The sequence below is a fragment of the Tetrahymena thermophila genome (assembly GCF_000189635.1).
Source record: "Tetrahymena thermophila SB210 genomic scaffold scf_8254437, whole genome shotgun sequence".
In the NCBI taxonomy this organism is placed as follows: domain Eukaryota; phylum Ciliophora; class Oligohymenophorea; order Hymenostomatida; family Tetrahymenidae; genus Tetrahymena; species Tetrahymena thermophila.
In genome coordinates, this window is record NW_002476218.1 from 503,337 (window position 1) to 523,173 (window position 19,837).

The following is a 19,837-nucleotide window of genomic DNA, read 5'->3' on the forward strand; positions in this document are numbered from 1 at the left end:
TCTTAACAAAAGTAAAACATACTTTTCTTAGTAGCTCTTTTTTGTATCAAGAACTATTTTTAAATATTTTACTTCAGATAAATTCTTGAGAGGAGTACATAATAAATAAAATGCTATAACCATTTAAATTATAATTAGATTCCATTTTAAATATTAAGGAGCAATTTCCATTTTTTGAATTATTTAAATTTATTTAAAATAAATAAAATATTTACTTGAATTTTTAATTGCTACTCAATGTTATTAATAGATTGCTTAAATTTTTATTTTAATAGGATAATAATCATTTATTGAAAATTAAATAATTAGCTCTAATATAAAGGAATCATCTATGATGAATGTAATAAACATTCTGAAATATATTTTTAATCTGAAGAATAGTCTTTAATTATTTTTTATTGTTAGATAATATCAAGTTACTATTATTTCTCATAATTGATACCAACTTGAGAAAAAAAATTTTAAATTCATTACTATTCTATTTAATTATTTCTCAAGTAGAAAAATTTTATTGAGTAGAATAATAAAAAAAAGTATCGAAATAGGTTTGGAGCATGGATAAAAAAATACAAAAAAAAAATGTTTAGACAATGATTTAATTTTTTAATGAAGGTAGAAATCTAAATTTTTAATGAAACATTTAATTTTAGAAAACATTTATATATATATATATATATATATATATATATATAAAGTTAATTAAAAATTAAATTTTTGGTAAAAAAAATTATATACATTAAAAAAATATAAAATTTGACTTAAAAACTTTTGCTTTGTATCAGAATTCTCCATACTACATATATTGTTTTTTAATTAATTAAACATAAATTCTTTCACTCTCAAACAGTTCAAAAAGCTTTATTTTTTCATTTTTAAAAGACTATTTATTTATTTTATTAAATCCAGCAATTAAAATTCCCTTGATGCCATATCATGGAATTTTAATTGCTGGAAGTGCTATATTTTAAAAATACAACCTTAGCTATCTATAAGTTCGATGATTAATTTTATCAATCTTGAGCAGCATTCTTAATTTAAAAATAATTTAATTTAGAGTTGAAAAACAAAAAAAAATAAAGTTAAAATTACTCCTTCTACATCTTTAGATTAATAGTTATTGTCCAGCTAATTTCTAAGAGCAGTGTAACTTACATCTATATCAGCTTGAGTTTTATCTAATTCTTATTGATTTTTTTAACTGTAAGATGAAATTTCTTTTTCTATCATTTATCTGTTCGATGTTTGCACTGAAGTCATTTCTTTATTTTAAACTGAAAATAGTTCATCAACATAATCTTGACCAGAATCTTTAGGAACCAATAAAGGAGATTGCTATTGTATAGATTTGAGCATAGCATTGGTATTGGAGGAGGTTCTATCAATAAAAGAGTCTTAATCCACAAGTCTTTAAGAATTTTGATTTTAATTCTAAAATAAAAAAACTGTTTTGATTAAAAAACCTATAATGAAATTTTTACCTTAAATTAGCTTGCTTTTGATTGATTCTTATCAGCTGCTAATCTTAAATCGTTCTAACTTTCTTAGTTGATAATTACATTTATATTCTCAGAAATATTAAAATCATCAACTAATTCAAAATTGTCTTTCTCTGCATTATATTCATCAACTATATTTAAAAAGAATTACTGAGCAATATAGAGATCTTCATCATATATTCTGATTAATAGCTAATCTATATCGGTGTTAGATGGAGTACCTTCTAAAATCAAAACTCCATTTTTCATATCAAATTTAAGCCAATGAGGTAGAGTCATATTTTTTGACATACCAAATGACATATAATCCAACCCTATAAACTTTCTTAATTTTATGCACCATGCATCTTTTACTTCCCTAATTAATTAATTATTTTTTTTTAATTTATAGAAAAATTAATTTAAATTGATTGCTTACTTAAAAGCTTCAACAGAATGAACTTAAAAGAACTCTAAATGTAGTGACTCTCCAACACATGGTTAAATAAAAGATGCTGCATCAACTACTATTCCCAAAGCATCAGAATACAAATTTTATCTTATGAGGTGAGGGTTAATTCCTAAACTGTGTATGCTATCTAACTTTTATCCTTTATAATTATGGATACTTAAGTCCATAAAAACCTTTTAAAATTAATAAATCTGTTAGTAAAATTTAAATATTTTAATGGATTAATTACTCTATTTATCATATCTTCCTTGATTTTAATATCAGAAAAAGGAACTTATTAATTGTATTTATCCTTTTTATTTGTGGATTGAATATCTACATAGACTTTATACCAATCGTTTTCAGTATACTAAAAATTCTTTTTAGCATAATACTTTAAATAATTATAAATCGATAAAGCCTTGAAGTCATTCTTAATCAAATCTCTAGCAACTATACCTTATAAGCATTTAAAGAACCTAGATTCTTTGTTTTAAAACTCTTTTATGTCGTTTTTTACAAAATATGTTTTCCCATTTAAAGTATATGTAACTTCAAGCTAAAGCATGTCTCTATACATTTTTGTCATAGCTATTGATCCATCTTTTCTCAAAAAGAGCTTTTCCATCTATATAAATAAAAATTGTTTATTTAATTGTTGAAATTAATTTTTTCAAAAATGTTTGTTACAATAGTTTTATTTCTAAAGGAAGGAGCCATTTGTAAATTATAAACTGTTTTTTTAAGAAATTCATCTTCACAATCCATGCGCTTAAGCCTTCTTGTTTATTAGAAATTCTATTCATTTTAATGATTGTTCTTTTCTAAATCCTCATCTTTAATTGTGTTTGCACTTTCTTAATGGAAATACATCTTCTTCTCTCTTTCTTCTTATGCAAAAATATTTTCCTTTTACATAATTTTGCTTTTGAATGAATAGTAAAGTTCATATGCCTTTTTAATGTCACTGCCCATAACTGTAATTTATTTTCTATATAAGCAATTCACTTGGGCAGTTTCTGCTGAATAAAATGTTTTTTATTTAAATACCAAATTTAATATATCACTCTTGTATTTGTAAACTCCAAAAACACCGATTATAGGTCCAAATATTTTAATCAGCAAATTTAAAATATAAGTAAAAGGGAGTATGCTTACAGATATTGAAAAATAATTAAATGCTTCACTATAACCATCACTTGCTCTTATTCTTAAATAATATGTATCTCCAAACTAACTATCAATAGTTTTTCCAGACACTTTTAAATCTGTATTTGATAGTTGCAAAAAGAAATCTGAAGCAACAGGAATATAGACACCACCTTAACTAATTTACATAGAATAGCTTAAAACTGGAGTGTCAGGGTCAATAAAACTATCCTTACTAAATGAAATAGATATATCTGCTTCTATTGCTACATTTCCTCCTGAGAATTAAGAGTTAACTTAAGGTTGTAAATCTTTACCTTTATATTCAAAAATAATATTTTAGAAATAAAATAAAAATTTCAATTTATATATATTAAATAAAATCAATTTTAGGAAGGAGGGAAGGAGTATAAATTTATAACATTTCTATTAAAAAAAACAATAATATTGCTGAAAATATAAAATTTTGATTATTTTAATAAAAATAATGAAAGCTCAGTAAAATTAAAAAAATAGAGCATTATGATTAAGTTAATAAGTAATCCTTACATTTTTATTTTTTAAAATGAGAACTGAAAATTAATTATTTATTTATTTTAGATAAAATAGATATAATTTAACAAATTATTTACCTTTAGTGGTTGGGACATTTAATGCTATAAAAGAGAGTTAATCTATAATAAATGTCTATACTATATTATTATTCACACCATCTTCAACTGTAATGTTAACCATTTTATTAGTTGCATTAGCAAATAATGAAAAGTATAATTTTTTACTAATGACAGAGTTAACATTATCTTTTAAACCTTCTATCTTAACCTAATTTTAAGCATCTGTATAAGATACTATAACACCTTCAAATGCTTGTTTAACAAATTAACCTGTGGTTTATTCTACAAGCATAGTAAATGTAATTTAAGTAGATGTTGTTTAAATTGGAGATGTTGAGTTATTTAAATCTAATGTGAGAGAAGGAGCAATGTAAAACAAAATTGGGTTATAGTAAGTTCCTCTCATTAAAGTTAGTTTAACAAGCTAAAATAGCCTTTACATATTACTTACTTAAAGATTTGGTATGTTAAAAGAGAAAGGCTAATTATGATCGAAAAATGATGTTACAAAGTTATTGCTATCTAGAAGATACTACGAAATTAGATACTCATAAATGAGATTAGCTTATTAGGGCGTTGTTGTTAAACCTGTTAATTAATCGTTATAAATAAACGATGAATTGTTGATAGGAATAGCTGTTTGGATAATAACTGTGTTTAAATTAGGCTATGTATAATTGGTGCCTAATCCATCCTTGACTACATTTATGTTTAGACTTTATGAACTACTTGTATAGTCCATCCAATATGGAAGACTTTTCATTTCGTAATTATCATAGTAATAGACATTTATAATTGCCATAGATATGATTGGTTTAATGATGATAAAATTAAACTAAATAGTCTCACCTACCTTTTATATTGTAAAAATATTTTAATTTAATTGTCTTCTATTTTAATAATTAAGAGTTTACTAACAAATTTTAATTTGGGGGAAGAGTAATAAGCAAGGGCTTGGATCCTGTTTGAGGAACTACCTGAGAAATCTATGTATGAATAGTGACATCAGATTTTAATGGTATTGTTCTCACGCCTTTATCTGTTATAATAAACCCATATTTATTATCTAATGTAGTGCAAACTCCTACTGCTTATTCTCTTTTAGAATTATAAGTGCTCATTAAAATAGGATTAGTGAGATCTCTGATATCAACGAGTGATAATTAACCATTTTCGTAGTCGTCTACAATTAAAAATTGATCATTGTACATAGGTTAAATATAGTTTGACCATCCTGTAAGTTAAAGTTTGCTTATAATTTTTAAATTTGGTAAATCCTAAATATCTAAAATTAGTAACCCTCTAAATCCATCAAAGCAAAAGATATATTTTTGATTTAAAGAAATAGTCATTCCTTCTGCTCCTGAAGTTTCAAGAACATTCATTAGCTTTGGGTTTGACTTGTCTTGGATGTCTAGAACAAAGTATCCCCAATTTCTTACAGATCCAATTATGTATTTGTTATCTATTTTATTTATTGAAAATTAAAATTAAAAACCACAAAGAATAAAAATCATATTTTTATCATTAATTAATTAATTAATCAACTAAAAAATAATTTTTTTAAAATTTATTTCTATCTTTAAATTTCAAAATTAATTGAACGAATGAACGAACTAACAGCTTTTTAGCTAGTTTATTTTTCTGAAAAAATAATATTTTTTACTTAATTAAATAAAGTTTTCAAATTAATTTTCATTCATATTTTACCATAACTCATGCAGAGATCTTTTATAGATCCAAAGATAGTTGGTGGAGGAAACCATTCAAATAAAACATTAAGAATTGCTGGATTACTAATATCATATAAGATAATACAGGAAAAGTTACATTAAGCTAGATATTTTTTATCTTGGCTAACATAGAGACCATCAGCATCTGTGTTGCCATTAAAAGGTACTTGATAAATCAATTTGGGATTAGTTGGATCACTAATATCGTAATTATATGCTACATAAGGAGAGCCTGCTACTCCAATAACCATATACTTTCCGTACAAAACTGCTGCTATATCTATTGACAGTCCTGGGATATTAGGAAAAATTCTTGATTAAAACTTCATGTGGTAAGGATCTAAGCTATAATCCATAATATATACTCCATCATCATCAAAGTAGCCATAAAAATATTTGTCATCTTCTGAAACGTTGCATCTCCACAAATATTTTGTATTACTTATAAGAATTATATATATTATAAATATGATATGTAATAGGTTTGAATTAAAGTTACCAAAATTGATCAATATCTGTCTGTTAGAAGTTATGTAAGTTTGGAAAGTAATTGTTGAAATTCGGAATCGCTTTAGTGAATATGATTATACTTTTTGCGTTAGCATAATAGAGTTTCTGTTCATCTGAAGAAAGTCTCAAATCAAACCCTACAGCTTCAGATGGAATTGTTTAATATTAAACAGGAGATAATTTGTTGCTGATATCTATAATTTCTACACCTATAGATCTATGTCCTATTAAGAGATAATTATTATCTTGAGTAATAATAGCTGAATAAACAGAAGGAGATGCATATGGCCAAAACTTCAAATTATATTTTATTTCTTTTGTTAATTGTAAATAAATTGAATTTAAAAAATGATTTAGCAAACACAAATACATGCTGGATAAAGTGCTTCATCAGTATCGTAAACATTTTAAAGATCAGTAATCCATATTCCATCCCAATTATCCATAACATAAGCATACCTTATTTATAATTAATGAAGGGAAATAAATAACAATTATTTGAAAAATATCTATTGATAATAGATTCCAAAATATAAAATGGATGGATAGAAGTAAATTTTAATATTATTTTAATGAAATTTGTCTTATAAGTTAAGTAAAAATAATATTTTTTTTTACAAAATTTATAAGCTAACTAACTCTTTTTTATTGATTAGAAAAATTTGTTATACAAGTTATTACCTTTTATCAGAAGTGATTGCTACAGCCCATGATTACCACCAAGTTGAACCTCCTGTTGTAGCAACAATCAATTAAAATTCGGGTACTTATTAAATTTTTAAGAGAACGAGTCCTTTTTTAGTTAAAAAATTATTTGATTAAATTAAATGCTGTTTTTTTATATTTTCTATCGAATTCTTGTGAATTAAAATACTATCAAATTAATTTAAATAAGTAGAAGTAAATATATTTATGTAGATAGAAGTTTCTACCATTAACGTCATCAGCAAGGTATAAAAAGCTATTATCATTAGCTATTACAGCTCTTCTTACTTGAGCTGATTTGCTGAAATAAGCACCTATCTATTAGGGATTGGTGATATCACTTATATTGTATGCTATCAAAGTTCCTTTTGTACCATAAGCAAAAGCAATAGTTTCAGTTGAATCTAAGATTATATCTTAAAGGAATCCTTTAGAATATGAAGCCTAGGAAATAAGCTATAAGTCTTAAGAATTTCCATTTTACACATATTAAAATATAGAAAATTTATTTTAATGTGGTAGCATAATATATTTTCCGTCTTAAGTAATGGCAAGCCCTTAAATAGCTTCTCCTTCAAATACCTTTTAGTATTCTTTTAAATAGAAATAAAATAGTTTTTTTTTCTTAAAATTAAATTAAAATATTATAATTTAAGTTATTTTTTCTATTAAAAAGTGACTTCATTAGTTATAATATTTACATATCTAGTCAGTTTTTCCATTGATGATAATTAAACCTGCCACACCGCATGCTACAGCAACTAAATCTGCTTACTTGGCTATTTTGATTGTTACTGCTGTTCCAAACTAACTTGTTAAGTCAAAACTCGCTAAAGAAAAAGGTGAAAATACTATATCTGTAACTGTGCTTGCTGAAGCGGCTCTGCTAATATATTATGATAAAATCAATAAAGTACCTACAAGAAAATAAATCAAATAGTTTATTTTCTTAAACATTTTTTTAACTTTTTAGTTTATTTGTTTGTTTGCTTGCTTATTTTACTTAATATTTGTTTTTAATTTATCAAAAGTAGCAATTATTTTTATAATTATATTAAACAATTATTTCGCTAACTTATTTTTTTATAAAATTTTAAGAGAAATGTACTGATTATTGATCATTAAATTTAATTTACCAATAAAGACAAATTCAGTGAAGAATGGAGTTGATACTAGCAATTTATGTTATATTATGAAATGATTACTCATATTTTATTATTAAGTAGTATGATCATTAATTTTTTTTAATATTTTACCTATTTTTATATAGCTTTTTATTGAATTAATTTGCTTATTAATTACTATTTAAAATAGTTAGTTAATCCCTTATTATATTTGAATTTTTAATTAATTAATATTTTTTGCCTCATTTTTAATTAATATAAAAAATATAAATCAACTGTTATTGTTATGAAATCTATATAATCAAAATCTGATTTATTTTAATTTTATAACAACAAACTAACTGTATACAATTTATACTAAGAGCTATTAATTATTTCTTTTTCTTTATAAAAAAGTTTAATTCAAATTTCAATATTTTTTTTTAGATTTTTAAAATGTAGTATATTTTAAGCCAGTCTCGAAGGATTTAAAAGGTATATGCTTGTAATATGGTTTAGGAATACCTACTTCATTAGGGATATAAGCATTTACCTTCTGTTCTATAAATATTTTATTAGCAAAAGGAGAAAATTTTTTCCTAAAGCTTCTCTTTACAAAAGAAAACTACACTCTTTTTAGTAGCTCATTTTATTAAGAACCATTTTTAAATATTCTACTTCAAATTCTTGAGTTGAATTCTCAATGAGGAGTACAAAATAAATAAAATGCTGAAAGCATTTAAATTATAATTAGATTCCATTTTAAATATTATTTGACTTTTTTTTTAATAAATAAAATATTTAATTGATTTTTTAATTGCTACTCAATGTAAGAAATAGATTGCTTAAATTTTTATTTTAATAAGATAAGAATCATTTAATGAAAATTAAACAATAAACTCTAACATAAACGAAACATCTATGAAGAATGTAACAGACATTCTGAAATAAATTCTTAATCAGAAGAATAATCTTTAATTTTGATTATTAAATAATATCAAGATACTATTATTTCTCATAAATTGATACCAACTCAAAAAAAATTTTTAAATTCATTGCTATTCTAGAATTTTAAATAAAATTTTTTTAAAGAAAATAGTTAAAGTCACATAATTTAATGTAAAATATGGTAATTATTAATATTTAAATATAATTTATCAATCAAACAAAATACAACTCAGAATAGAGTTGAAAATAGCAAATTATATTTATAATCAGAAATAAACTCTCATTTTATATTATTCTTTTACTAATAAATAAAGTCATTTTTTGTATTAACTTATTTTTAAATTATTTTCGTTGAATTAGATGTTGAAAAAAACTAAATAAGATAATTAATCCTTTTATTTTTTGTATTTTTAATTTTAAAGTTAATAAATATAACAACAAATTAACTACATACTAATTATAATAAGTTCTATTAATTAACAATTTTTAGTTTAAAAAGAAAATGTTTATTCAAATTTCTATATCCTTTATTGTTGGATTTTTAAAGTGGCGCATATTTGAGCCAGGTTCGAAAGGTTTAAAAGGAGCATGCTTGCCATATGGTTTAGGAATACCTATTTCGTCTGGGATATAAGCGTTTACTCTATGTTCTGCGAATGTTTTTGTGGCAAAAGGAGGAAAATTTTTTTCTAAAGCTTCCCTTTATAAACGCAAGCTACGCTCTTCTTAGTAGCGTTTTTTATCGCGAACCATTTTTAAATATTCTACTTCACATTCTGGAGTTGGAGGAAGATTCTATTCAACGCGCTGCTTTGATTCATCTAAGGCACCTACTAACTCATCTCTTTCTTATTAAAGTTTTATAGAAGTTGCTTAGAACATAGATAACTCTGAAATAGATGCCATCATCTTTTTAGTGATATCTTTTAACTTGGCTTGGAAATTGTTTAATTTTTCAGATAATTCGAGAGTATTTTAACGTCCATCTAAAGCCTATTTTCTGAGTTTTTCAGAAAAATTTGTAATTTCATCTAAAATCAGTTCTTTTTCCAGCAACTGTTCTTTTTTGTTATTTAAACGCTCTTCTAGAACACCAATCTTAGTGTCAAGAGCTTCTTAATCAGGATCTTCTCCTTTCAAATCTCTATATCTGTATTCGTTTGTTGGATTTTCTAACTGCTCTGAAAGCTCAGCTTCAAGTTGCTTGTTTTAATTAAATAATTTTTAAACTCTCTATCAATCTAAACTAATAAAATTTAATTAAGAAAACTGAAAAATTTTACTTGTTATTTTTTTAATTCATTTTGTAAATTGACTACTTCGTCAGCTAAAACAGGAACATCTTAAATTTATTTCCTAGAAACATCAATTTTTCTCATTGTTTCTTGAATAGTAATTTTTATCATACGAACTTCATCCTCAAGTTTTTTAATCTCTACTTCACCACTTCTTAAAGTAGTTTCTTGGTTGTTTGATTTTTCATACATTATACACAATTCATCATTCCTGTCAATAAGCTAAACACCAGTAAAATTACGTGATTCTTAAGCTTTTTCATACTTTCTTCTCAGATCCAAACTTTCGTTCTCTAAAGAACGAATAATCATGTTCAGCTTTTCTATTTCATTTATATTTCTATCTACCTATTCTTTCTTAGCTCTACGAATAAATTCTTAAGCATTCAATTCTGCTTGAGCTCCATCTCTTTAATGTTTTTGTATTTATAGAGTGTGTTGATACTGAATTAAGTTTTAGTGCTTCTCTTGATATTCATTCTTAAATATTTCAAGTTCATTCTAAGATATTTTGTTTTATTCTTTAACTTCTGCCAAATCTTATTATGTACTCTAAATGTAATTAACATATTTATTTCTTTCTGCCTTGACAGCTTCATAAAGCACTTTGCAGTTGTTTCTTTCAAATTTAATCTCTTGATATTTCTTTTCTAAATCTTTAATGGCAAGCTCTTTTATTTTTAACTGTTATCTAGTTTCTCTAACCTCTTATTTTAGATTGTAAAAATCGCAAAATTTTCATTAAATTAATATTTTACCATGCATAGCTTGAGATGCTTTACGAGCCATAGACTCTCTCATAGCTGTAAGTCTTTTCACTTTTTTAAGGGCATTAGCCTCAAATTCTTCTCTAGCTTAGAGTTGTTATTCTAAATCTTAAATTTGTTTTTGAATTTTTTCATATTCACTTTCTTTGCTTGAAATCTTATCCTTAACTCTTCTGGTTCTAAATTCAATTAACTTTGTATCGTCTTCAACATTTTATTCCACTTCGAGCATTTTTTCTCTTTCATATTTAAGTTCGGCTTGCTCTTTAGTGTATTTATCTATTGAAATTTCAAATTCCCTAATCATATTACGAAAATCATTCTTCTTTTTCTCTAATTGCTTGTACATTTTTTTAGTAACATCAATCTCTTTTTTTTTCTAATTTATTTCTTCATTCATTTTCTTCTTTTGGATTTCATATTCATTGAGCTTAACTTAGAGATCATATTTTCTTTGCTTAAGTATTTTCATCTCTTCTTCATTAGCAGTATACCTGCCCTTTTGTTTGGTATAATCTTCCTAATAGTTAAATTATTGTTTAACTTATGTAAGCAAAAATAAACATTCATTTTTACTTGAAAGATTTGGTTTTCCCTTTTTAGATTTTTATTGTCTTCTGCATTTTAATCTACAAGAATCTTTAATTTGCCATTTTTATCCTTTAATTCTTCTATTTCTTTATCTTTTTATTTATTAGTATCCTCTACTAACTTCAAATCTCTTTCCATCATCTTCTTGCCACTTTCGAGCATATCTGCCTTTTTTCTATGGCGTTCAGGCTCATCTTTATTTTGTAAAAACTCATTTTATAATTTTTCTTACTCTTTTATATATTCTTCATTTTCTTTTTTTAGTCTTTAAATCTTCTCTAAATTCTCATTCAATTGTTTTTAAGTCTTATCAAAGTCTTGTTACTTCTAATTACATTTGCCTTTCAATGTTTCAATATCTTATTTAAGCTTTTCTTCTTCTTAGTAAATTTTCATCCTATTTAAAATACATATTTGAAATATTTTCAGAAATAATAAACATTTTTGGAAATAATTTCATTTTTTAAATGAAAATAAACAAAATTTATTTGTTTAAAAACTCTAATTTAATTTAAATTTAAAAATGTTTGTTATTCATTTTATAGGTAGATATTGTAAAATGTATTTAAATACAATTTTAAAATAATTTATAAAGAGAGACAAGTGATTTTTTTATTTAAAAATAATTATGCATTAATTAAATTACCTTGCTTCTTTTTCAAGTTCTTAAATTTTCATATTTTCTTCAGTTAATTCTTGGCTTTTTCTTTCAGCCTCTAGGTTCATTTATTCTACAATTTTACGTTCCAATTCTTCTTCTGCTTCAGCTTTTTTTACTTAGCTTTAAGCCTTTTTAACTTCTTACTCTATTTCTTCACTTTTTAACTAAGCTTGCTCATACTCATCGCGTTTATATTTCAATTCTGCTTTTAATTTATTCGCTTTGGCAGGTAAAACTTTTACATTTTAATAAGTCTTAACTATCGCATCATGCAATGTTTAAAATTTAGTTTTATAATCATCATATTTTTCATAGGATATTCTATTCTGAGCATGTAAATTTTAAAGCTAACCTAGGATGAGATTACCCTTTAAATCACTCAGATTATCTCCATCAGACATCTCTTTTTAAATCTTTTGATTGATAGATTACTTTTCCTACTACTTATTTCCCTTTATGCTAATCTGTGTTTTCTATCAATAAGACTATTTATTACTTTTTCACAAATTTTAATATAATTTTTTAACTTCAAATTTATGGATTTTAATAATTGGATGTTTATCTTATTTCTGTTGTATTTATTAATTATTAACTTCAAATGCATTAACTCTTAAATTGAATGTCAGATATTAACATATATATATATTTAATTTTATTAATGACTCCTAACTTTAATATTTTTAGGATATAAATATAGCAACAATTACCATTTAAAATATATAATAGGCATAAATACTTTGTATAATTTTAAATTAGAAATTTTGAGTATCTTTAAAAAATAAATAAATAAATTATTTATTATTTTTATATTTTTTCATTAATTAAAGTTTCATTTATTTGATGTTTAAATTAAATATAATTAAATAAAATCTATCACTAATTTCCTAAAACTTATTCGAAAATAAGTTAATAATAATTTACACAAAAAAAAAGAAAAAAGAAAGACAAACATACAGACAATGATCATCTTATTTAAATAATAATTGTTTAAACTTTACTGACAAAATCATGTATTATTGTGTATTTATTTCATAAAATGGCGACTTTTGCACACAAACAAACAAAAGTGCATATACTTAACAAACAAACAAAAAAAGATGATTGATAGAATAAATCCATAAATTAAAAATGAATAAATATATTTGAAAGTAAATAAAAAATAAGCTCAGTCACAAAAAATTAGAAATATTTACAGTTAAACTTGTAAATAAATGAAAAAAGAAAAAGCAGTTAACTTAAGAAGCTAAAAGTGTTCTTAGTTAGAACATTATCTAAAAAAATATGATTGAAAACTAATAAAATGAGTAGATATAAATAAATTTATGAATCATGTAAGATAAAAAGGCATAAAATTTAGAAGTTTGCTAAATTTTTATAAATAAAAATGTGGTATTTTAAACTCAGCTAATTAAAATATTCTCTGCAGATTTCCCTAGTAATTTAGATATTATTTATAACTAACTCTCTTTTTATTAATTTAAAGATGAAAATATCAATTAAAGATATAAAAAATTATAATAGAAGAGATTAAATAAATCACTGCTTATTTGCTTTTTTTTCTTCAAATTTCTCTTTAGCTGCAATTCTTGGATCTTACTTATTACGAGAGAGAATTTATTAAACCTTACTTTATGATGATGGTTGAGAGGCCTGTTGTTACTTTGCCCCACCAAAAATACCTATATTAGCAAGCTTTTCATTGAAATCCTTCTTTTTATTATCTCCTATTTCTGGCTGTGCAGCTAAAGATGCAGGAGGTGGAGGAGGCGCTGAATTTGATAATAGATTTTAATTTTACTGAATTAATTATTATTGTTGTTGTTATTAAATATTAATATTTTGCTATTGCTATAGCTAGTTTTATTACTATTACTGGTTAATTTAAGGGAGATCTATATTTTATTTATTGTTTATTATTTAATCTATTTTTTTTCTAAATTCTTCTGCTTTTGCAGATTTCACAAAATATTTTAACTTTTATATTACATCAGGTGTCATTTTTTAAATTTGCTATTCATGTTCAAATTACAAATGATTATTCTCTAGGAAATATTTTGAAATTTGTAAAATTTATAATTAGCTGTCTTAGTCGATATTGCTTAGCTCTCTCATAAATTCTTACAATTAATCATTATCCTATTAAATTTGAGCAGAATCTTATTATGGCTACTACTGATTAATTTAAGCTTATTACATTTGTTGAATGCTTTATTAAGAGGGGTGAATGGGTGGTGGTGGTGGCGGAGGCATATTTTGTATGAAGTTACCTGTCTAAGTTTACATCCCCTGATTGTAGCCATTGAATTATTTATTTTAGTTATTATTTTAATAGTTTTATTTTTAACCTTGCAGATTTTAATTTTGTTATGGCTGAGTTGGAGGTGGTGGAGGAGGATACATAGAATATCCATTATTCAAACTACTATTAAGATTTCCGTTGTTTCCTCCAACATTTTAGAAATTTTGTTATTCATTATTTAACCTCATTTAAGATATGCGATTTCTTTCTTATTCCATTACATAGTCTCCTTCATACTAATCCTTTTCGAAATAATATTAATTATTGCATTCTATATTTTTTTGGTCACTTAAATACATATTATTCTTGCCACTAATCCCTTATTATTATGAAGGAAGTGGGGGAGGAGGAGGAGGGATTTATTAAATATATGAAGATTAATTATAAGACTGATCTAAATTATTCTATGGAGTTTATTAAGCTTATATTGAAGGAGGTGGCTGAGGAATCTACCCACTTTAATTTTTATTATAAAGCTACTACTAAGGTGGAGGAGGTTATTGAATTGGTATATTGTTTCTAGTAATATAAGGAGGAATTTCATTACTTTATTGCCCTCCAGTAGGGGGAGGAGGTGGTGGTGGTATGAAATTAGGTGGTATCACTTATGATTGTAGTTACTGGTTTTTCAAAGAAATATCATTAATTTTATTATTTGGAAGTTGCTACAAATTAGAAGGAATATTAGAGGACTGAGATTATCCAAAGTTGCTGTTTTAAAATTACTATACTTGAGGTTGATTTTATTTAATAGGCTAATTAACTGATTACATTTAGTTTATATTAATATTGCTACCCAAATTAGATTGAATTTAATTCTGTTAATTAATAGGAACTTATTAATTAATAGGTGGAATATTCTATTAGTTCAAGTTTTATAGTGGAGGTGGTGGAGGGGGAGGTTGTGGTATGCCAGCCAAGTTTCTGTTGGGTACAAGAGGTGGTGGGGGAGGAGGCGGAATATTTTATTAATTTCTGTTTGTCATGCTTATAGGTTGATTTGGTTACAATTGTAGGTTTCTGTTTCCTACGTATTAACCTTAGTTTTATTGAGGAAGGTTATTATTTGTTTACATTTACTAGTTTTAAGATATTGGAGGTGGAGGTTATTAGATACCATTTTAAAGTTAAACTGGTTAAGGTGGAGCTGGCTAGCTCAAAGGACCATTTATTTTTTGTTATATTTGTTAAGGTGGAAGTGGTTATGATTATTTAGTTAAGCTTTATTGCAAAGGTAATGCTTAAGGTATTTAATTTTAAGATGAAGGAGGATAATTGTTAAATTATTGTTATTACTATTAAGGTAATTAAAGGTTACTGATTTAAGTTTATTGTATAGGCATTTAATTAACTGGTGGTGGGACTGCAGATTATGAATAATTTCCACTATAATTATATCCTTATTGAATGTTGTTATTGTTATTGCTATTATTGCTTATATTTGGGTAATACGGAGAAATATTATTTTAAGGATACTGGTTAATGTTACTTGCTTATTGAGATTTTTATTAAATGTATTATTATTAAGAAGGAGGTGGTGGTGGAGGTGGTACAGAAGTAGGAATATTCATCCCTTGCTATTACTAGAATACTTAATTTTATTATTATTAGTAATTTTATTGTTGCTATTACTGGATTTATGAAGGGGGTGGAGGAGGTGCTTGGTTTGGAATTTATCCTCTTATTGGATTTTACATTTGCTAGGTTTATTGAGGTGTGTTTACTGATGAAAGAATTTGCGATGATTGGAATTAGCCAGGTTATTAGTTATTCTAGGGAGGAGGTGGAGGTGGTGGTTAGACAGGTGGTATATTTTAATTATTTAAAGGAGGCTGCTATTTATTTCTAGTTTACTAAGAAGATGAAGAATTATTTGGAGGTGGTGGAGGAGGAGGTGGCTAATTAGGGAATCCCATATTTATATAAGGAGTAGCAGAAGAAGTATTTTACAAATCTGCAAACATTTAATATTTTTTACGAAATTTAAGAAATTTATCACCGAGCTTAGTTGAACCTTAATTTTTGTACAAGTCTTCTAAATAATTATAGTTATCTTTCATAAATCTGAAAAGCTCTTTTTTCTCTAATTTTTCAGGCTCGTGATTATAACTATTAAATAAAAATGAATTAAATTAAGTAATTTATACAAATGAAAATTTTATTAGAATATTTAAATTACAGGCATCCATTAATAGTGCACTAGCCAGTTGAAATTTTAGATCTACAAGGATAATTAACTGTTTCGTGTGAAATCTAACAATTTGATGTTTTTAGACACTTTCCTTGAATAAAGTTAGAGCAAATTGGCTAATTTTTTTTTAAATATTTAAAAAAAATCATATTTTAAATAAAAAATTTACTTTTCCACTTAAATCTTTGAACTAAAAAGCTTAGCTACCTTCAGATAATGAGCTATCCGATGAGCTTGAAGAAGATTTCTTTTTTTATTTTGCTTAATTCTTTTAATTTTTTTACTTCTTTTTTCTATTCTTCTAATCATCCTTTCTTTTATTACCAGGTAATTTTTTATGAATAGTTGTTGGATCTACTTTAACAAATCTAATCTCTCCTTCTAATTCATCTTCGTCATCATCATCTTCTTCAAATGAGGAGTTATCGTTCCTATTTTTTTTCTTACTGTAAAATTTTTCTCCATTATTAGAATCATCAAAACTATTATAATCACTATCGTACGCACTACTTGATACACTTTGGATGCTTTTACTTCTTGTAGATTTGCTTTTGCTTTTAGCTTACTGTTTCGATTTCTTTTTGTTCTTAGAAGAATTAGATTATTATTGTTTACTTTTTTTACTTGGTTTTCTATTCTTAGATGAAGATCTTGACCTAGATCTACTTGATGAATTTTATAACGATTCATCCTCAATATAGGAGTTTCTAGACTTTGAAGAAGAAGATGATTTCCTTGAATTTATTTAAGCACTTTCCTTTGTTTTTTTATTTTTATCATAATTATTGTTTGACTACGATTTTGAATCTTTGTTTTCTTATTCTGTTGAACCTTTATCCTTAGATTTAGTATGAGTTTATTTCTTCCTTTTTTATTTTGACTTTTCATCACTGGAAGATCCAGAATCAGAGCCACTGCTTTGAGATTATTATCTTTTTTTTGATTTTTCAGATTTAGATTATTTTGTATTTTATTTTGCTTTTTTTTTGTTTTTAGACTTCGAAGGAGATTAAGAATAAGAGTCTGATTCATTATCAGAAGGAGAAGAAGAACTCGGGTCACTTTTGTGTTTTGGTTTTTTTTAGTGCCGACCAGTATTATCAGACTTTTTTTTGTCCTAAAAAAGTTTTAAAAAGAGGTAAAATTTACATAAAAGAAAATATTTAAAAATTAATTTTGAAATTTAACAAATAAATATTTTTAATTTTCCCTTTAAAAATTGTTTTTCTTTCTAAACATTAAAATAAATCGATAACTTCTATTCACACCCATCTTAAAAAATAACTTTATTCTAGAAATAAGGCTAAGAGATTAAGTAAATACACACACTTTTAGCCTAATTTAAGTTAGGTTAAGCAAGTGTTCAGACTTATTTTGATACATAAGTGACTAAATGATTTAGTTTCTGCTCTATTTATAACACTAAATTAAAACTCTTATGTACTCATATATTTATCATTGTATCTTAATAAAACTCATAATTAACAAAATATATCTATTTATTTAGCTTTAATAATCATTAGTAATGTATTTGTTTTCTATCTATGATTTGAGAAATTCGAAATGCAGTGTTCTGTTTTTTTTTGTAAATTAGCATCAAAATATGCAAAAATATTTTAAAGTACATTGTTTTTTTTTTCATTTTCCCATTTCCACAATTACTTTAAAACGCTATCGATTGATTGTGCAATTTTATTGTTTAAAGTGATATTAAAGCTGATGTTTATCAGTTAAGTATTTTTTGAAATTGTGATTTTAAATTTTAATTTCTGAAGAAGAAGGAAGAAACCATTATTAATTAAGATGATATTCAAATGTGTTACTTACTTACTTACTTACTTACTCACTTCCAAAAACATAATGAGATGCAAAGCAAATTAAAATAAATTTAGAGCTAATTATGTGTTATGAGTTTATTTAATGAGATAAATATAAATTGAAAAAGTGAAGACATTTGTTAATTGCTAAGTAATTTAAATCCATAAACTCTCAAAAAAAAATAAAAGAAAAGGTGTGAAGTGAACTACATCGAGCATCATCAATAAATCAAATGATTACAAAATATTTGTTGGGGTTGCATGCATTTACTATTTTATTATCATGAAGGTGAGATTTTTTAGTAAAAAAATCTCTGGAAAAATTCAAGGAAAATTAATTTTGATGATATTTATTTATTTATTCATTTTTTTATTACTGCAAGTTTATTCATATAATCTGGAGAATTTGATTTTTGAGGAAGGTTTTCTCCTGATTCTTCACCTGTAAGTTCACCCTCTTCTATACCTCCTTCCTCCTCACCAGCTTCTAACTCCATTTACGTGTTCTTCAATCGATGCTATTCAGTTGACATGTATAATTTTACACAACTATTAAACTGATTTTTTATGTGTTTATTTATTTATCAAAAGCTTAATCTTTAAATTCTTTATATTTTATTTATTTTTTATATTTTTTGTCTTGCTCTTCTAACATATAATCAATCATTTTGCCTCTATAACTTTTCTTTTTATATTTGATTCATATAATTAAATTTTCAAACTATATACAGAAGGATATAGTAATTTATTATTACATATTTTAATATGACTTCAATCTAAAAACTATGATTAATTATAGTGATCCTATTTATAAGACTAAATTAAATAGTAAAAGCAGTAAAAATTAATGAATGATAAATAAACATTTTGGATAATAACTTCTAATTAACAAATTTTACTATAATTCACAGAGGATCGATCATAATTAGATTTTTAAAAGTTATAAAATTTTAATTACAATACTTAATCTTATATTCTAATATATTTTTAAAAAATAAATATATTTTTTTGTTAAGTAAAACAGGTATATTTTTAGATTAATCAGAGTTTTATATTTAAAATATTATCTTTTGTTGTATTTCTTTTTTTAAAGTTTCAAAAGTGTCTTTATCCCTTAAATATTTTAAGGATAATCATAAATTTATTTACTTTATAAACATAAAATATTAAATATTATTATTCCTCATTTGAAGTTCTTACACAGATTTTAGGTTAAAGGTAGGAATAATACATTTAAATTAATTTTTTTTAAATAAAAAATATAAAATGTTAGAGTAATTTATTTAACTAGCTGCAGTTGATATTTTTAATAAAATTATTAACTTAAAATATAAACCCTTGTTAATATTTATGATTTGTATATACAAAGCAATAAGGATAAGATGCATCTCATACATAAAATTACATATAAAGGGAGATGATGAGAAGTTGTTAATAAATTAATATTTATTTATATTAAACTTTAGTATAGAATTTATTATGATCAAATTTTTATATTTTTTTTAGCTTTCAAGAATTTTTATTCCTT

At 24.4% G+C, this 19,837-nt stretch overlaps 3 protein-coding genes across 3 annotated transcripts; all 3 read right to left on the reverse strand. All coding sequences in view use genetic code 6, as the record gives it.

Moving 5' to 3' along the window:
- Positions 1-1,010: 1,010 nt before the first annotated feature.
- On the reverse strand, positions 1,011-7,594 carry TTHERM_00446440 (calpain family cysteine protease; the record flags this gene model as incomplete). The annotated part of the gene is made up of 14 exons (XM_001023407.3): positions 1,011-1,028; positions 1,090-1,428; positions 1,479-1,854; positions 1,915-2,120; positions 2,177-2,554; positions 2,617-3,392; positions 3,708-4,542; positions 4,604-5,154; positions 5,400-5,863; positions 5,922-6,246; positions 6,303-6,391; positions 6,614-6,725; positions 6,865-7,230; positions 7,339-7,594. The coding sequence occupies 14 exons, from the start codon at positions 7,592-7,594 to the stop codon at positions 1,011-1,013; spliced, it is 5,091 nt and encodes a 1,696-aa protein (XP_001023407.3).
- A 1,604-nt stretch (positions 7,595-9,198) lies between these two features.
- TTHERM_00446450 (coiled-coil flagellar protein, putative) lies at positions 9,199-12,403 on the reverse strand (the record flags this gene model as incomplete). Its single annotated transcript, XM_001023408.3, has 5 exons — positions 9,199-9,891; positions 9,972-10,690; positions 10,742-11,270; positions 11,327-11,738; positions 11,988-12,403. The coding sequence occupies 5 exons, from the start codon at positions 12,401-12,403 to the stop codon at positions 9,199-9,201; spliced, it is 2,769 nt and encodes a 922-aa protein (XP_001023408.2).
- A 1,135-nt stretch (positions 12,404-13,538) lies between these two features.
- TTHERM_00446470 (hypothetical protein) lies at positions 13,539-18,842 on the reverse strand (the record flags this gene model as incomplete). Its single annotated transcript, XM_001023410.2, has 4 exons — positions 13,539-16,410; positions 16,481-16,608; positions 16,662-17,609; positions 18,687-18,842. 4 exons carry the CDS (start codon positions 18,840-18,842, stop codon positions 13,539-13,541), a joined length of 4,104 nt encoding a protein of 1,367 aa, XP_001023410.2.
- Between the last annotated feature and the right edge of the window lie 995 nt (positions 18,843-19,837).